This window comes from Plectropomus leopardus, chromosome 3 (assembly GCF_008729295.1).
Source record: "Plectropomus leopardus isolate mb chromosome 3, YSFRI_Pleo_2.0, whole genome shotgun sequence".
NCBI classification, from domain to species: domain Eukaryota; kingdom Metazoa; phylum Chordata; class Actinopteri; order Perciformes; family Serranidae; genus Plectropomus; species Plectropomus leopardus.
Genome location: NC_056465.1, coordinates 25,051,073 through 25,071,207, shown reverse-complemented (window position 1 = coordinate 25,071,207; position 20,135 = coordinate 25,051,073). Strand labels below are relative to the sequence as shown.

The following is a 20,135-nucleotide window of genomic DNA, read 5'->3' as shown; positions in this document are numbered from 1 at the left end:
TGATCACTTGCTATAAAAACAGTTATCCATGTGACATATTTCCGTGACTGTACATTCTTTTCTTTACATATTAATAACTTCTGTTATGACATCACAATATCCATACACCGAGAAATGCATTAGTCACCACCAATTTTATTTTCTCTGTAGGCTTTACATAAATATAACACTTTTCTCAGTCCATGATAAGTAAACACATGAAAAATTAACTCTCTCTTTACATTTTAACAAAGTAGTTAGCGGACTGTGTTGTAGTAAGTAACCCATGTTGCTGTTCTTGGTGTAATCTCTGTTGTCAAGGTAATGGCTGCTAATGAGTGGTGGTGTATTCACAGCGTGATTTGTTCCACTTGTATATGCAAACTACCAAAGTCAGAAGGTAAATATGTTAACTCTTCACATGCTGAATATCACTGTATAGCTGAGTGATTGAAGTGTAAGATCAGACAAGTAAAAAATCTATTGATGTTTATGGAAATGGAAAATAATACAATCTTCACACGGTTGCTTTTGCATCTGTTTAAGATATTTTTATATAGTTTGGTATGAATTAATATGGCTCCATATCTGTTTTCTATGTACAATATGTTGTCAGAGCAGTTTTTTTGACAGAAAAAGGTACAGAGCGTACTGAGAAAGGCCAGCTACTTGTGGATCTGTCAACATGCATTGATTCCCTCTGGTTTATCAGTAACTTCTCATACTCTGTTGCAAATAAACAAGAGGTGATTGGCTGTTTGGAAGAAGGTGGGATGGCATTGGCATTTCTGATGGTGGTGTGTGTGTGTGAGGGGGTTTCTCAGTGCGTGTGGTTTGTTGTAATGAGGTCTCCTGATTGAAATGAAATTGTTCTCTTTTTCAACCACACCTACAGCATATTAGTACTATTTTTATTGTCCACATTCCTTTCCTCTGACAAAGTTATTGGATGTTCACTGAGCTGGATCTTCTTCTTCTGCAAAACCTAACATAGGTAAGCCTCCTGATGCCTTTCTAAATTTTGTGTTGGTTTCATGCAGGGTAGTGCACAACTAAAACCTATTCTGATCAATGTAGTTTGTTTCCCACTTTGTTTATTTCGGTGTCTTCAGTCAACTTTTTACCGAACAGACAACATAATTACGGGACTCAACAAATCGGAATGACTTGCTTGATTGAATTTGAGCAGCTGACAGGAACATAATGAGCTTTTCCTTGTCTGCGTAGGTGGCGTTAGTCAGTAGATCGCCCCTCTTTTTGCGAAACAGATGACCCTGACTATACTGGGATTTCACAATCAGTGCAGACATTGCTCCCACCTGCGTGCAGGATGTGACCATCACAAGAGGAAACCTCACTTTGAGAATCCTGACCGCTACCTTTCATTACATTTGAGTAAAATAGTGACTTTAGGAAATAGAGTGTAAGTGGTTTGACTGCGAATGAGGAGAAGAGTGAGGCAGAGTGCAAGTGAGGAGCTAAAAGGATCATGCTGAGATGGCTGATTGCTCTCTGGGGAGGTGGATGGGAGGGAAGAGAATTCAGACAGATGGGATAGGGTGGACGTTTTCAGACATGTAGTCCCTTGTGAGTGTGGCTGCATTGCTTCCTTTGTTTTTGTCTAATGCTAGGACAAATGGAATTACACTCTAACCCCCCCACGTGCACATTGACTTACACAAAGTACACTTTAACTAATTGAATGGGACTCCTGATGCTGGTATTAATTACTCAGATTTATGATCAAGCTTGTAGTTAATATTTCTTCCCTTTTTTATTTTATATATATATATATATATAAGCCTTGGGACTTTCCTGTGTGGTATATTGCCAGATTTCTTACATGTTATTTATGGCAAATGTTACATTAGTTACCAAAAATCTGTTCCTCTTTGCTGCACAGAGCAACCTGCTGCGTACGCTACTGTATTGCATCAGAAAGGAAGAATTGTTCCAGAAAAATTGCCATTTAATTCAGGTGTGTAACTACTTAAGGTTTATTAATAAATTAATTTAAAAAACGGTGCGTAGAGTTGCTTACTTACCGATATCAAATCCAGCATTTTAGGCATCTTCTGTGATTTTTTTTTTTTTAGTTAAAATCTGTCTGAAAATACACATTAGCATTAATCAATTTTTATCATAGATAAATCAGTTAAAAAAACAGCATTTAAATGACAGTCCACAACACTAATGACACGCTAACTGTACTAAATCAGTGTGCGTTCGATCCATAACAAACATATGGGCCAGATAGCTGTATTATAATTTCAAGTATACTGACATTCCTGCGAGCCACAATGAATCATTAGTAACTTTTATGAGCCTCTGAAACCTCACCGCAAAACAAACATGTTTAAATATACGAGTCTGCCAGTAATTATCATTTTAATAGCTTAGTATTGCATGCACCATTAAAAGGGTATATTTATATATTGCACTTTAAGCTAACTTACATGTTATTGTAGAGCCAGCCTGATTTGCAACTCAATTTTATACAATATAATAGGATCCCTACTTTGTCTGTCTCTTAGCTTAGTGGCCCTTGGCCTAAAAAAGAGCCCTGATTTAGCTTTGAGTAATACTTACAGTCAAGTAATCTTAGCTATAACAATAATATTATTACCTTTTTATACATTAAGCATTGTTGAGAGGTTTGAAATTCTACAAAGTAGCCGGAAGACAATGCACCGTGACACTGGTTATTAGTATGCTAATTCTCTTTTGTATAGAAAAAATAGGTGCTCTGTGTATGTGTGTGTGTGTGAGAGAGAGAGAGAGTTTGACTGTGGTTCAGGCAGATGTGTTTTGGCTAATACAGTCTGAGAGCAGCTGGGCAGGGCACGGCTAATAGACCCAATGACATCATCCAAAGAGAAAGGGAGAGAGAGAGGGAGAGAGACGGGGAGCGTACGAGCGAGCCTGCCTAAGGCAGTGAAGGGAAGCAGGCCAGCTCAGACAGAGAGGAGAGTGGCATGAGAGCGGGACAGTGTGTGTGTGTGAACGGGAGAGGACCAGATAGCATTCAGTTGACAAGGATATAGGACTCCACCTGGAAGATTCTCTCTCTAGTTTTCTCCCCTTCTTCCATTACACCTCTCCCCCTCTCCCCTTCCCCCCTCCCCCCCTTCCCCCCCCCCCCCTCTGGCAGTTATCCCCCCCCCCCGCTCCTGCCTCAGGCGGCTCCTCCGGGCATGCTCCTTAAGCCAAAGTATGGCCGCTTCCGCAACGAGTCTGTGACCTCCTCCGACGACCTGATGCAGAGCTTAGCCATGAGCGGCAAAGTTGTGGCCACGCCGGTGGTGTCGTCCTCCGCCACGAGCCTCCCTCTGCCTCCCCTGCCTCCTCTGCCTCCTCTGGATCACGCTGCCAGATCATCCTCCTCCGCCGGGGCTGCAGCCCTGGCTGACTCCCCGTGCCTGGATGGGGAACAGGATGCCACCACAACCTTCTGCATGCTCATCCCTAAGATGCCCCAGTGGAAGTTCTCCAATTCCCTGCTCAGCCGGAGCCCGTCCAACTCCAGCTCCAGCTCCAGCTCCAGCAAGGACTCAGGGAAGGCGGCAGCAGCCCCTTCCCAGGCCTCCGTCTCACATAGCTCATCATCGCACAGGCACAGCGGTGCCGCCTCAGCCAGTGGCCCCGTGGCCAGTCTCGCAGCGGTGCTTAACTCTTGTGACCCTGTGTGTGTCACCCCCTGTTCCTTGCAGGCCATCAGAGGGCAGAGAGCAGTCGCAGCGGCAAACTCGGCCAGTCCAGGGGGGCACGGATTTGGGGCCACAGAGGCCATGGCGAGCCCTGGGGGTTCCAGCAGCTCCAGGTCAGGAATGAACCGCAGGACACGAGTGGAAGGCATGTGGCTGGGGGGAGAGGACTTCACCCAGAAGGGAAGCTTCATCCACAAACCCTCCCAAGGCTGGCTGCACCCCGACAAGAAGATTGCAGGACCAGGGGCTTCTTACATCGTCAGGGTGAGTCTGTGGGCACCTTGTTTTAATGAGTACTGTTTATCTAGCGTAAAGCTGCTTCCTCTTAAGTATCCACAAAAAGAAAAAAACTTTCTGTGGCGCTAACATTAATTAACTGCTTACAGGAATCAGTGATCCACATGATATTAATGACCCCATTTAAAGGTTTCTCTACGTGGGTGGGAAACAAAAGGACACCACAGTGCCAGGCAGTTTGTTATGCAGCTCATGTGGTGAGGGCTGGGGAATACATAATCCATATAGATAGCTTGGTGTGGCTGGTAGGGAGACTGCGTCAGGATAGCACACAGCCGTTAGGGTGGAAAAAGATAAACCATGAAATTATGTGCACAGACTGTAGTGGCGATCATTATTTTGCCGCAGTGTTTACCAAAGGTTGTATGCATTAGATACCTCCACTTAAAACCATAACAACCTGTATTTATAGTGCGTGTAGCCTTCTGTGTGCCTGAGTGTGAGCTCCCAGTGTAAGTGTGGGAGTGGTGCTCTTTGTGTGTGGTTTCGGGATTGTTTACATTCGTGTGTGCAAGGAGACCATAAATTTTTATCCATAAAAATGTAATTTACAATCCCTGAGCATGATGAATCCCAACCGTTAGCATCATCAGAGCTTGGATGATATTTTTAAACTGTTTGTGTTTTTAAAAACAAGGCTACATAAGAGAAATGGATGTAGGTTGTCCCACAAGAGATAAGAATGATTATGAATTAAAAGTAGAGATATCTTTATCAGCATGTATTTTGTGTTTACAAAGGGTTACCATCCCATGTAGACTGCTTGACGTCAATGTCATGATCTCCCCTCAGCGACCCCCCCCATCCCCGCCCCCCTCCCGCCCCTCTTGCACTGCTCCCCCCCCTTCCTCCTCAAACTAATGACATGGCTCTTGATTAGCCCAGTCTGGGGCTCAAGCATGCCTTCTAATGGCATTATACAGGCACCATTCATTCCTATATTCAATTACATTTAATCACAGTCATTTGCATCATGTGATGTGGATAAGGACGGTTGGATCGGTATGGGAGGGGTCCGGTGATGAGTTGCAGGGCTTTCCTAGATTAATAACAAGCGCTGCTCTAATGTGTGATTGATATCTCAGTGAATTATCAGCCTTTAACAGTTTATTGTTGCCATCTGAAGCGATAAGTCTAAATGATCTGTGTGAGCTAATGTTTGAAATGCATTTCACGGCAGCTTAAAGCAGTACTATGTGTGCAATTCTGTGGTAAATCTATGCAGGGAGGAGCACTTGCTGCATGTATTAGTGTCAAAGTGACAGTAGATTTCTGCTGCACTGTGCCTTTTTTCGCTCAGCATAGCTACCAGAGCACACAGCTCTCTCTCCCTCTATTTCTGTTTCACTGTCTCTTTCTCTCTCACTCACAGTCACTCCTCTGCTGGGAAAGATACAAATGTGATTCTTAGTATTGCTTTCCTCCTTAACACTTTGTCTTTGTCCATGTCAGGCTGTGTCTCTGGCCTGCATCTGCTATCTTTGACAGCCAGGACACTGCAGCAGCAGCAGCCATCAAACAAAGCACTGCAGCCGCCAAAAGCAGCTATCATTTAAAGAGCTACATGAAAATAATACTGCTATCATTTTATGCTGCTCCCTTACAATCTGGTGCCTTTGCTAGTCAAATTGTAAATATCTGTGCGGCAATGTTTTGTTGCTATTGGTGCAGATTCCTGATTTGACTTTTTTATGGTGCAGCAACAATTTGTGGCCAGATGCTCTAAAGTCTGCTCTGAGCAGTGCACAAAAGTATGAAATTGGAGGGAATTTGTTGTCCACAATATGAATATTTTACTTTGGCAGGTTGAATTATGAACAGGATAGGACTGCATGTACTAGACTTCAAAAACACCCTAATCAATCACCATGTACACTGTCCAGAAACTGTTTGGTAACATCCAGCTGTTCTCAGTACAGTATCTGTTCATGATCTCCCCAGCCATCGTTACACAACATACATGACTCTTGATCTTGTCTTGCCTTATTGGTAAATGAGAAGCTATTACATAATAAAACTGGGACATTAGGACATTTTCTACACCAGTAAACAATTAAATGGCTAAAACTGATCTCAAGGAAGGCAGCCATGATGCCACAAAGTTTTGAGCATGTTTGTCATTATTATTACTATTCTGAGGAACGCTTCTTGGACGGTCAGTGCTCCTGTGCACCCGTAGAAGTAGCGTGTTTGAGACTTGGCCAAAAGGAAGGGAGTGCAGATAGGGTGATAGAAGAGGGGATGCATTTCATCAGCAGATGAGTGTGTGACAATGGAGGCATTGGCAGGGAGGAGAAGAAAAAAGAGAGACAATTTTCCTGATGGAAGACTTCCCTTCGCCTCCAAATCTGGTTAGAAAGCTCATTAAGCTCTCGGACTCAAGGGTTGCTCTCGCTCTCTCTCTCTCTCTCTCTCTCTGTCTCTCTCTCTCTCTCTCTCTCTCTCTCTCTCCTCTCTTTTCGTGTTTGTTTGTATGGCTGTGGCGTGGTCTGTCTGCTGTCTGTTGCAGTCACTAACAGCCCTGGACACTGCACTGAATAAATATGGCACTGACTGAGCCAAAGTTCTGTTGGAGAGGATATAAATTTTGTAGCACCAAAATACTTTCACAAAGAGTTTATAAATCAGACAAGCTAATATACTACTGAAGAGTTTTACATCAGGAAATGTTTGAGATTTAAGGCCAGGCAGCTTTATGTGTATAGCACATTTCATACAACAGGGGAATTCAAAGTGCTTTACAGAGCAATAAAATATAAAACATAATAAAGCATACAGATTTACAATAAAAGAGTTAAGAGATATGATATAAAAGGTAAAATTAAACACTAAATAATTTACATTTTTCTAATGAAAAAACATTAAAGATAGCAAAAGTGCAGAGAAGAATAAAAAGGTGATTTGAAATGAGATGACTTCTTGTTCGAGAAGTCTTTTCGAACAGGTGAAACACAAAAGGACGATTCATTAATGCGCCCTTCCCCAAGCGATGGTTACACAAACAGTGTGATTCTTTCCATTTATGTGTTTATTTATTGGTTTATTTTACTCAAAGCTGTGAATATGCCATAGTCAGTCAGTTACATCATCATAAATCGATGATTGCAGGTGAATTGTCTTAGATTCAACTCACCTCTCCATCTTTTAATGTATAAACCTCACAGATTTGTATGCAAATAAGTGCAGGACATCCTCACATGCATTGACTGGATACACAAACACACTCACACTCTCAGCGTCCCCAGAGGCAGAAGAAGCTGCAGTTTGTCTGTGATTTGGAGCTCTTAGTGCTGCTAATCTAGTCAAGGTGCTATTAGCACCCCAACCTGACAGCCATTAGGACGCTGCTCAGCTGGCGGCTGCTCGCTGTAGTACACTTTAATGGCTTATATGTGCATTTGAGTCACATTATGATGCACTGTTGGAAACAGTCATGCTTAACAATAGAGGATTGCATAATGTATACTGTCTTTTTACTTTTTTTTTTCTTTTCAGAAGATTTGTAATGCAATGATTAGGGCTTTGGGATATGCAAAAGAAAATCATATTGTCATTATTTTGCAACAAAATGTGCATTTAGTGGAAATGGTCATTACTGCATTTTATTTTCACAGTAATAAATATGAAAATTATAGATAATGTGAATTTTGCTGGGGTCTATAATCACCAAATGTTACCTTCATACCTGTTACCTTCATTCGTGATGGTATGTTGTAACACTTTTATAAAAAAAAATACAGCTCCTGCAATTTGGTGTTTGTTGTTTAGATAAATTGTGCTACCCCAGCCATGACATACTTTTTGACAGATTTTATTTCAAATGCAACATTTGCTATGAATGTTTACAGATGATATATTTTAAACATATAGAGGCTTATTTATTCAGTCAAATACCCACTATTTAAAACTAAACACTCCTTCATAACCTCAGCCATTTCACTACTAAACTCCAATAGAAAAAGGAAAAAGCTCAACCGCCCACCGCACTTTATTTTTCACTCTTGTGCTTATTACATTTTATTGTATGTTGTATTTAATTGCCTTGTGTTTGTTTTTGAGCGTGTGCCTTTACTGTTTTTATTGCTACACCACCAATTTTTCCTCTTGGGACAAATAAAGTTCTGCTTGACTTGACTTGACTTATTATGCAAGTTCTCCCAAAGCTGATGACTTCAGTAGTTTTCCACAATAAGTTTTAAGTTCGGCATTTATTTTAGAGTGATCCCACATCCCTCCCATCACATCTGTCCTTTCTCTACAGCTGAGAAATGGTTCCAGCTGCATTTATAACACATGACAAATTCATAGTTATATTAAAAGGAGCATTTAATAATTAAAGCCATATTTTCAAACTTGTTCTGATCTTTCTGTTTGTTTTATTTTTGCAGTACATGGGCTGCATCGAAGTGCTAAAGTCAATGCGTTCCCTGGACTTCAACACGCGGACTCAGGTGACAAGGTACGCTGGTAACCATCTCTATTGGTAGTGATGCGTCAGGAGAATTTGATCCAACATGTATAGGATTAACTCAAGTATCAGCCACTATGATATCAAATGTGCAACCATCGGGGTGTGTCAGTTCTGGGCTGTTACTCAGAGTGAGTGTGGTTAGATTTTAATCTTCTTATTATTATGTCAGCGTGACTTGATTGATGATCTTAACGAATAGTTTCAAACTTGTAGCTTTTGGTTTAAGACACCTTACTTTGCAGATGTGAGGAAACTCAATTGTTGTTGAGAGCATACACAATTTTGAATTTCTTGTAGTTGCAGTAGAAAGTGAACTGGTACTGGTACTGAAGAAAGTGAATTAGCACTGGCAGTGAAATGCCAGTACCAATACAAAAAAGCCTAATCAAAACTAAAGTCACAAGATTTAGCACAATGGCAGCAATATAAGTATATGTGTATATATGTGTGTAACATATAATCATGTATCCCAGTTAAGCAATAGACAAGGCCTCTGTATGTGTGTGCAGTGGTGGTGCATTATGCGTCCGTATAAAACTATACCTCAGGGTCTCAGTATGTCTGTGTCGTGTTGTTATGCCCTACATGTGATGTTATTATTATAAAAGCAGGCCTCTTTGCAATCCTCAGCCTCATGGGAGAAATGCACTCCCTTGCTCCCTCCCTCCACGTCTCTCGCCCTCCTCTCTCTCCTTCACAATCGATCGGCTGTAATCGGAGCCCACCATGCATCCAAGGCTTTAAGTGCAGGGGGGTGGAGGCTGCAGTAGATGGAGTGATAGAGAGGGAGATCTATTATTGATGATGTTTTGCTAATGACTGTGGAAAGCTGCAGTGGTCCCCATGAATGCACCCTGCTGGATAATGTCTGTGGTTGTAACTTCTTGAGGAGAAGGAGGAGGAGGAGGGGGGGAGACAGTTCAAAAACAAAACAACAAAACAAAACATTAGCAAAGGAGGAGACCATACCAAGCATATGACTACACTGGTTTTTGTTTTAATATGACCATGGATGGATTACTGAATGGACCTGTTGGACAGAGAACCAGGGGCCTAAGGTGTTAGAGCCCCGTTGGCCTTTACCTGCAAAATTTCACTCAAATTAAGAACCAGGAAGACACTCAAAATGACCACAAAGAGATACAAAGAAACTGTTAAGAGACACAAAAATCAGTACAAAAATTTATAAATTAACAACAGAAAGAGACAAAAAGACCACAAATAGATGCAAAGAAACTGCAAAGAGACAACAAATAATTACAGTGGGAAAAACAATCACAAAGAGACACAAAATTAAATCAAAGGGACACAAAACCACAAAAAGATGCATAACATTTACAAACATAAACAAGAAGAAGGCAAAGTCTCCACAAAGTCTGTTTTTCTCTGAGCCCAGGTGCCCATTGTCTCATAATCCGCACGAGCATGGCATCAGTGAGTTATGATTGTTTTAGTATGTTGGTGATGTTTTGTTTTTGAATCCTTGTAGTTGTTGATTATAGAGTAAGTCATTGTGCTTGCTGTTAGTTGAATTCACCGCACCCTTTGCCATTCAGTAACATGTGCATGGCAGTTTATCAATGACAGCTTTAAAACTGACTTCCAAATTTTAACAGCCCCAGGCCTCTGATTCCTTGGGGAACTTGGGACAGGCCATCTGTCCCACAAGGCCAGAAATCAATGATTGATTGTCTTTAATCAATCAAACAAACTTACTTTTTGGATATTCTTCTTTATGAAAATTGCTGCTGGGTGCAAAAGCAGAATTTTAATGTCAGAATGTGTATTATGGGTCCAGAGCTAGTCTTTTTTCGGCTTGCTGACTTTAACAAAAGTTCACTTGGTTCAGGACGACAACAAAACAATCAGTGCTTTTTAGAATTTCAAAAATGCACTTCACACTCCCAACAGTGCTCTCTGTGTCCTGGTGTTAAACGGCAACACCAGCGATAATGAGGTCTGGCATTTTATTGCAGCAAAGATACAGAGGCTGCACACGAAAACAACAACAACAGCCCATCTCTCTCCTCCTCCTCCTCCTCCTCGTCCTCCTCCTCCTCCTCCTCCTCCCCCCTCTGCTCTCTCATCAGCATGACTCATTCGAACATTGTGGTGTTTTTTCAAAAATCCCTGAGAAGACCTTTACTCGAGATGGGGCCCAGGACGCTGCTTTTTAAATATTTACGAGCCACTTGATAGGGGCAGCTGGGTTCTTGACTGCTGTCCCCGCTGTCCCCTGGCAGAGAGAGCGTGCAAGCTCCAGCCTCAAATCCACATTATGTCTCACTCTCGCCATCAGACACACAGGGGACAGAGGCTTTAAACGGCCATTAGGCGGCCGTTCCCAGGAGTTATAGCAGCTTTACTGCAAAGTTGTATGAATTCTGCAGAGAGAATTACACCGTAGAGAATAAATGTGAGTTATGACACCCTAAAGAAGCAGCAGAGAACCCCCAACACTTAATTTTGTTAAATTATAGTGTTTCTATTTTCTGAATATGACAGGGAGTTAAACAGGAGTTTGATAAACAATCTGTCGCTGAACATCAGCGGTGAGAACTAGTTTAGTGCTTGTGAGCAGAGCTGCTAGAAACCTTTTCTTGACCTTTGAACTGTTGGGGGTCTGTGACCCGTGACCTCGGCCAGAGGGAGGGCACACCGAGCGTCTGTTCATATTTAACACTAGGTTTTTCAATCATTGTGATGCAGCAGTTTTTTTTTGTTTTTTTTTGGGGGGGGGGGGGTAGCCTTGAACAATGACTCAGCATTTAAAACTTTCAGTTATACTCCTCACATTGTTGTCACTGGATTGTTCAGATTTGGATGCACAGGTGACAGGAGTCCACATGATTTTTACTTTTAGTGCCTTTTCTATTAAGTCAGTGGCCAGTGTATCCCACTAGCATCTGACCTTTGACCTTTCTTCATTCCCCTAATTAGGGAAGCCATCAACAGGCTGTGTGACGCTGTGCCAGGCGGAAAGGGAGCTTGGAGAAAGAAGGTTAATAGTAAACTTCAAACTTTCTGTGCATGTTTTATGGAACTATACTAAATGTTTTTCTCCTTGCTAGAAAGCTAGATGAGTTGAAGTTGCCTCACGGGTTAGTACAATGCTTTTAAAAAACTTCTGATAGTTTATGAAAGTCACTTTGGTAAACTCAATGTCTATTTATCCCTCATAACAAATACAGTAAATACAGGATGGAATTTCAGTTTTCTGAATGTAAGTACAGTGTTAACTATAGGATTGTAATTTTCACTGTGTTCTTGTTTTTTTTAAAAATTATTCCTCATGTAGGCCCAGAACAAAGCCCTCCAGTCTGTTATGGGGAAGAGTAACCTGCGATTTGCGGGCATGAGTATTGCAGTCAATATTTCCATAGATGGCCTTGGTCTGCTTATTCCTACCACACGACAGGTATGATGCTATGACTACTGACAGTTAATCTGCACAAGGATTGGACTGATCTGTGACCTCAAATAAATTGTAATAATTCTTAAAATTTCTTTCTGTGATCATCAGTCCATACGTTATCTCAGCACAGTTCAACCACAAGGCAATTCAAAGTGCTTTACAGTGACGTGAATAGATTAGATGTAAGACAATAAGAAAACATTAAAATTGCATCTAAAAGATAATAAGCAAATAATGCTCCACGGTCGGTTATAATTCGATCCGAGGCATTTCCTTTTTGCTGAAAACAAAAATGTGGATATGAAAATTATACTAATATACTCTAATAGTACTAAACTTAAAAAATCAAAATGTAATGGGATTGCCTCAAAGCTTGTATGTTTTGTACCCTGGTCTGTACTTCAATGAAACGATCTCTTATATTTGGGCATCCCTAGTCTTCTTGTCCATTAGTGTTCTGTCTTCATCCACATGAATCAATGATGACATGTGAAAGCAGAATATTGGCAAACCTCTGCCTCTGTTTTCATCCACTTGTCTCTTTCAGGTGATAGCACACCATCCCATGCAGTCCATCTCATTTGCCTCCGGGGGAGACACAGTGAGTGCAGCATTTTGCTCTCGGCTCTCCTTTATGTTGTTGTTGATGTTGTTGTTGTTGTTGTTTGAATGGACATTTTGGCGGACTGCACATATCTGACCAGATTCCATTTTACTGCTTTCCAATCTCATGACCCGAAGAATCAGTTAGAGCTTTAATTTAGTTATATATGTCTAATTCATCTGGTCTAATTGAATTCATCTTCCTTTCTGTTGCAGGACACGCCTGATTATGTTGCGTATGTGGCCAAAGACCCAGTGAATCAGAGAGGTATGTCCCGAAAAGCCTCTCTTTCTGCTTCACTTCCTGTTTCATAATCACTAATATACAATACTGGATTGTATCTTAACATGGATTACTCAGTGAGAAAATTATTCCGCATGTATTTCATGATGCCACAATTGATTTTAAAAAGTTACATGATGGAATAAATATAACCTTTATTTAACCAGGAGAGCTCGCATTGAGATAAAAAGCCAAGTCAGGAGAATAGGTATCCACAATCTGGAAACAGACTAATTTATTCCTGATGTGAAAGTAGACTTTAATATGACATCTACTACAGGTCTTGATGTATAATATCAGTTACCAGTACATTTGGACAAGGTAGCTAAAGGTAGATAAAAAAAAATAAAGTGATTAATACTGTTCCGGGATCTTACTGCTAAAAGTTTGTGGCAGCTGGAAAAAAAACTTCTTTTGTTGTTTTTTCTCCTTCAGCGTGTCACATCCTGGAGTGCTCAGACGGTTTAGCGCAGAGTGTCATCAGTACCATCGGACAAGCCTTCGAGCTGCAGTTCAAACAGTACCTACACAGTCCTCCCAAAACCATGACGTCTGTGGAGAGGTAACGTGCTGCCCAGCCACAATTATGACTTCTGTGATAACATGAAAAGCCTTTAAACATTTTGGTCACTGTCCTGTAAATCTGTGGAGTGGTGGTGCCAAAGTAAACACTGACTCGCAGCGTATTTCTGAAATAAGAAATAAATAATATCTATTACACTACGCCCAGGGGCCCGTTGTATGACATATAATTTAGAGAACTGAACTTGTTGACACTTTGTCACAATCAATATATATCTGATGATGAATTTGATATGTTAGGATATTTATTTGATATTTTGAAATATGCCCTTTTTTTCTCTATGAACTTTTTTGTACTTTATTGATTTGGTTATAACTAATTGTTTTATCACCCTGAGAGGTGTAGATGGTTCACCACACATCCTCTTGATGTGCATTATGAATAGTATTGTTTTCACTTCTCATATATTTTAACCTGACGAAGATCTAAGTAAGATCAAAGTGTTGTCATTATTATTACTTGTGTGGCATGTGGAAAGTGTGCAAGCATCACCTCTTCTTCATTGTCACAATCAATCACACTTACTTTGACATAAATACTGACCAGGCGTCCTGCATAGAAGAGCTTAGTCGCAATTTCCACCACAAAAAACCTGATCTACTGTACAACTCTCAGATTTCTTTGTTATTTATTACAAGGAGACTTGATACATTGTTCTTGTATTACCTCAAAACCCCATCTTATAATATTGATCCTCACAGATCTTGTCACCTCCTTGACCAAACCTCAGGTGTTGCTTCAGATGCAGGAGAAACTCCAGACTGTTACTCTTTTCTATTCTGGTTTCACATGAATGTCTTCCTGCTGCCAGCAGCAGCTCCAGTGATCTTTGCAGATCTCTAGCATATGTTTATAGATCACTTTCGGATGTGGAGATGTCATTTGATCAGACTGAATCCATTTGAGAACCCGGATCTCCTTGTGAATATCATTGCTAATAATATCATTTTAAAAGTGAAAATAACTCTCAACAAAATTACTGTTTAGATCAGATAAGTTGTGGTATTGATTTTATAGTAGTAATAATTAAATGGATCTTCTTCAGGACTGTCAGGGCAGAGGAGCAGATGTGGGGGGAAGACGAGGACTTCTCTGAGCACGATTACTACAACAGCATCCCGGGGAAGGAGCCTCCTGTTGGGGGAGTGGTGGACTCCCGGCTCAGGCCCAGTGGAGCCCTGCTGGGTCACATCCACACACAACCACAGAGCAAGACAGCAGCACAGGTGAATCTTTAGGCATGCTTTTTGGAAACATTGTCAGGTTTTGGGTGCAACCTCACCGTCTAATGTTATCACCAATGTAATCGAAGCTACATCTGGTCATTATCAAGTAGCGCATAACTTACCTTTACTAGACAGTGAGCTTAACTCTTTGATAGCTTCCTTAATAAACTTATGGCTGATATGTTTCCCTGCTCCTTCCCCTTCTTGCTCCAATGGAATTAAACAGCAGGAGCATGAAAATATACTCCATAACTGTCTTCCTGATGCGCCTGCACCATAATTGCCAAAGATAGATGTGATTAAATAAACCTGGGCTCCTCTGTTGCCTTCTGTGTGAGAGGAATCACTGCACTCTCTCTCTCTCCCTGCAGCTTCCTCAAAAATATGGTGACATGCTGTAGCTAATGTTTCAAATAGAGTGCTTCAAAACTGCATTACGTGGGGGACAAGAGATGGGTGAGCTGTCCATTCAGGTATAGAGAGACAAATGTATTTAGGGTGTGTTCCCTGGGTGTGTGTTTGCAGATGGGCTCACCGGCGAGGAGGGAGCAAGCTTCTTATCCTCCTGGTCAGCTGTGCTATGAACTGCACTGGGACACTGAGACAACGAACAACTCAGGTGAGACACCCTGTGGCAGGACACACGTATATAACGTGGAAAATATGTGTGATAAAATCATTTGTACTTTTCTGTTTAATCATTTCTGTGACATATTATGCTATGCATCCGGTCATCTCTGCACTTCTTTCTCTGAATGAAACTTACTGACCTTCAAACACAAAGACAAGTTTAGTTTTTGGACCCTTGTTAAGATCACCCCGATGGAATTACTGCAGGACTCTTGGGATCTTTAATCAGGATGACCTTCAAGATAAACGAATTGGTTGAAAGACTCATGGCTCAAGTTGTTTGTCATCTATGAAAAGAGGGAAGCTTGGAGCGTCCTCAAGATTCCTTGGATTCCATTTAGATTATGACAGTCGTAAATCTTTAAATCACAGTAAAAAAAATGTAATTAAAAGTCACATAGCAATGAAATGATAATGAAGTTAGAATCTAGATAATCAAGTTTCATTTGATACAATTTTATTAACCAATATTCATTCTTTTTTGGGGGGGCGGTAAGTGCAGTTCAAAATACATACCTTACAAACTGCGAAAGTTAAGGAAGAAAAAGAAAGCTGTGCTTGAAAAGGTTTTTTAATTCTCGTTAGCTGGAGAAATCGATGTTATCTTCAATATCATTTTACCTGTTTTTAAATTGCAGTCATGGTCTTTCTTGGCTTCTGTAGTTTTTTGCTTCTGAAAAATGTACGTTTCAATAGTCGAATTAGAAGAATATCAAGATTCTAATATAGCAGCAAGACTTTTGAAGTTGTTATGTAATGGAGTATTTTTAATGGAATATTCTGCAATAAACACACAGCAGTTCGTATTTTTTGTAGTTTCAATAATTAATAAAAGGTTCCTTTTTCTTTTAAAGATTTCTTTAGGAATATTTGCACTTCAATTAGACCAACACTAGTGACTCCAGAAGCTGCCTGGTGGCTGCATACAATTGGTCTATAATTATGACATAAGCAATACAAATACACTCTAGTACTTACAGCAGTGGGTTCAATTATCTTAGCTTATTTATGGAAATACACCATTAAGTGGTAAAATGATATGTGACGAGGCTCAATATTGCAACTTGTGATTTCAACCAGTTGGGGGAGCCAAAAAATAAGAAACACACTAACACACACTTAAGACACAACCATAGGTCAGAAATGTATAAAAAGCTGTCTTTCTCAGGTATGACATCTGATGGTTACCTGTGTGCTGACGGTCAGCCATCAAGCAGCAGAGATTACGAGGAACATCAGTACGTTAACACCCAGAGTCTGGAAAACCTGGATTCACTGGCACAGGGGCCCAATGGACACAGAGGGCCCAGGGCACCGGACAGTCCCAAAAAGGACCTCTTTGACATGAGTAAGTCCTGTGACACGTTCTGACAGATATAGTAAAGATAAACTCACTTTTTTAATTTGAAAAATTCAGGAGAGTGATCACATTTGTATTTCATGAACATCACTGTCCCTGTAGGGCCCTTTGAGGACGCCCTGAAGCTCCATGAGGCCTGTGGGGGTGCAGCTGGAGGAGGAGGTGTCCGGGTTTTGGAAGACCAGTGGCCCAGCCCTCCACGCCGTCGAGCCCCCGTGGCCCCTAACGAGGAACAGCTGCGCAGGGAGCCGTGGTACCACAGTCGCATGAGCAGGAGAGACGCAGAGAAACTCCTGGTCCGAGACGGAGATTTCCTGGTGCGAGAGAGCACTACAAACCCAGGACAGTATGTGCTAACTGGCATGCACTGTGGCCTGCCAAAACACCTGCTGCTGGTGGACCCAGAGGGAGTGGTGAGTCTGGCATGAGGCGTAAACGGTTTATCAAGAAAATGTTTGCCAGATGTTAAATTTCATCCTGTGCATACCTGTTAGAAGCTTTGTGCAGGATGTAGTGAGCACAGTAACTTACATCCTCCCGTTTTTTGCTGCCCTCCAAACAGGTCCGAACCAAAGACATGTTATTTGAGAGCATAAGCCACCTTATCTCATACCACCTTAAGAACGAGCTGCCTATAGTGGCAGCAGAGAGCGAGCTCCACCTCAAACAGGTGGTCAGGAGGAAACAGTGAGCCACTTGGGACGGTAAGCTGCAGTAAATTACACTGCAACATTGCTTGTAAAAGCCAAGAAATCTGTCAGTGCTCTTTTAAATTCTTTGATTACCTCAGAGACTTTTCCATTTTTAGATTTGGATCGATAACTAGTTTAGCCAGAAAGACTCGCAGCTAGCCACCACTGTTGAGGTTCAGCAAAATTTAGAAGAAAATATGTCAGGCTTTAGATGCAAGACACACTTTTTAAATTGACAAAATGTTCAAATATTTGTTTTTCTGTGCATAGGCCAAATGGAAAATGTACCAATTACTTAAAGCCTATAACAATGAGAAAAGAGGATTAAAATGATTTTAATCACTGTTGTTCATTTCCATATAATTTTGGACAAAGCCACAGGGAGCCACTGGAGAGAGGCTAAAGAGCCACACGTAGCTCCAGAGCCACTGGTCGCCTCTTGCTAATCTAGACCAACGACTGACTGAAAATGACTTGAAATGTACTGACTTGTATTGATCTGTACCTAATACTCTCCTTCTTTGTCTACTATATTTCACAGCAAAATTATTGAGCTCCCATGAAAAAAAACACAGGACAAACATGGAAATAATTTTTCCTGGATGGATGTTAATGTGGAACTCACTGACACTTTTTCTATGAACAATAAGGAAAGCGCGTCATCTGACATCTCCTTGTACTTTCTCTGCCTTTTGCCTACCAGGATCAACCAAACTATCCCTCACCTGTCAGAAACTCCTCAGCATGCAGCTATTAAGCTAACAAACCAGGATCCACAGTTTGACCAATTTCCGAGCTGGAAACACTGTCAGTCATTTTCTAAAATTCAAGCGACGCCTGAAGAAAATTGTGGAACCAAATAAGGATTTGATGCACAGAGAAGTCCCTACAACGCCTGTTATGGTGACGTGCTTCCAATTCACCATGGCTTTCCCAACCAGGTCATCCACTGGACAAATAATGGACAGAACAAAAGTGTCACTTGGTACAGACACTGTATAAAACAAAAAAAAAAAGATGTCAGGTTACTCAGTAGTTCATTTCTTTATAAATGCAAGAAATGGAAATACTGTGACTAAAAGAGACAATTGAAGTTTTATTGAAATGTAAAGTTTGTTATTATGTTTTCACAGGTCTGTAGTACCTGACTCTGAGATGGCACAACACTGAGCATGACTCAGTGCTGGATTTATGAAGCAGTCCCACATACTTTTTGTTTCTCAACCATAATCTAGGCACCAAAACCCACTTTAAAAAAAATGCATTCATACCAATCCCATATAGACAGCCAAGTGGTCATACGGTACTTGAAAGTTTCATCATATTTACCATAAATATCATTTGCTTTGTGTTTGTAAGGGCTGTATGTGTTGTTTAAGCCTGTGAACATTACTGGTCAGACTCAAATCAATACCTTGTCCTGGTTTAAAAACTCTGCATACAAACTCAGTATATCCATGCCTGTATTTCCTCCAACTTCAGTGCCTTAAAACTACAGAGACAGGCTTTTGTGTCAGAGTGTATATACTGTGCATTTATGCTCCCTCTTGCCATGCCAATGAATGACTGAACAAACTTCAGGATGATTAAGCTCTTATACATGTGAACAGTCATGTAAGCTGCTCTTGTTTTGGGGTAAATGTTTAATACTGTCTTATTGTGTCATGACTGTTATCGTCTTTAATGTGTGTTCCTCAAAACAGTCCCCTCCTAGAAAGATGGCACTCCTCTGCAGTAATGATTTAAAAGAAAGGGATTTTGGACTTCAAGTTAAATCCTTTATTTGTCCCGGCTCAGGGAAATACATCACTTTATTGATTGTCCTTATCCCACTGTCTGTCTTTACATGTCAATGACTTGCTTGTATATTTCTGCTCTTCGGCTGCAGTGACAGTAACTTAAGTGCCCATTTTTTTTTGCCAATCTAATACTTTTAAATCTTACCAGAGGTAGTTCATCTGCATTTTGCAATTCTCTTTGTGTCTTCAGCAACATATCTTTAATCAGGTCCTCCACTGTTCTTGGCTGCAGCCTCATGGATGCACAGAGAGATAAGGGGCGAGCTGCGAGGCTTTTGGTGAGGTCCAAGTGTGATTATTTTAGATCTACGCCTTTGCTTTCTCAGGAATTTTTTGGATCTGTTCTCCTTTGATTAACTTTAATGGCTTTTTGTCAATAAAACTAATTGAAAAGAGGGTACAAATCAAATGGTAGTTTCTCATTTGTAATGCCTTTATATCTGCCAGCAGGAGCAAACTGTCAGAGAGTGGACACCTTGGCACAGATATAAAAAAAGCCCCCCACATCTTCTACGTAGTAACAAGAAGCACAGACTTTATAGTTGTTTAGCATTGGTTTGTGTTGTTGCTTTGCAGTATTTTGTGTTTGCAATGCATCTTTCATGGTTTTATATCTCTTTGCAGTAAAGTTTTGTGTCGTTTTGAGGTAATTTTGTGTCTCCATCCATCTGCTTATCGGAGGCCGGTTCATGTAGGCAGCAGGCTGAGAAAAGTACCCCAGACGTCTCTCCCCAGCAACGCTTTCCAGCTCCTCCTGGAGAATCCCGAGTTGTTTCCAGGCCAGATGAGATGTATATAATCCCTCCAGTGTGTTCTGGGTCTGCCAGGGGGCCTTTGGATGTACCCAGAAGTTTGTGTCTCTTTAAGGTAATTCTGTGTCTCACATGGTCATTTTGTGTCTTTTTGCCTTTTCTTTGCATCTATTGGTCGTTATTTTGAATATCCTTCTGGTCAACACATGGTAATTTGAGTAACATTTTGCAGCCGAGGGCCAGGGGGGCCACAGATACACTTTGGTCCCCTGGATCAGTGACCCATTCAGTAATCCTTCCATGTCTGCCAGCTCGTGTAGCGGCTCCGCACTTAAGCC

At 41.1% G+C, this 20,135-nt stretch overlaps 1 protein-coding gene across 5 annotated transcripts; it reads left to right on the top strand.

Moving 5' to 3' along the window:
• Nucleotides 1-712: 712 nt before the first annotated feature.
• On the top strand, nucleotides 713-19,838 carry shc2 (SHC (Src homology 2 domain containing) transforming protein 2). Of its 5 annotated transcripts, none has more exons than XM_042481437.1 (14): nucleotides 713-973; nucleotides 3,690-3,950; nucleotides 8,372-8,442; nucleotides 11,395-11,455; nucleotides 11,753-11,872; nucleotides 12,417-12,470; nucleotides 12,689-12,740; nucleotides 13,191-13,317; nucleotides 14,384-14,564; nucleotides 15,090-15,183; nucleotides 16,363-16,542; nucleotides 16,657-16,967; nucleotides 17,117-17,258; nucleotides 17,788-19,454. In XM_042481437.1, the coding sequence occupies exons 2-13, from the start codon at nucleotides 3,768-3,770 to the stop codon at nucleotides 17,243-17,245; spliced, it is 1,563 nt and encodes a 520-aa protein (XP_042337371.1). In that variant the 5' UTR covers nucleotides 713-973; nucleotides 3,690-3,767; the 3' UTR covers nucleotides 17,246-17,258; nucleotides 17,788-19,454. The 5 variants fall into 5 exon arrangements, 3 of the variants coding, with proteins under 3 accessions (XP_042337371.1, XP_042337366.1, XP_042337354.1); XR_006105247.1 differs by lacking the exon at nucleotides 713-973 and adding an exon at nucleotides 19,741-19,838 and having other exon boundaries at nucleotides 3,127-3,950; nucleotides 17,788-19,323; XR_006105248.1 differs by lacking the exon at nucleotides 713-973 and adding an exon at nucleotides 19,727-19,831 and having other exon boundaries at nucleotides 3,127-3,950; nucleotides 17,788-19,323.
• The last annotated feature ends 297 nt before the right edge of the window (nucleotides 19,839-20,135 follow it).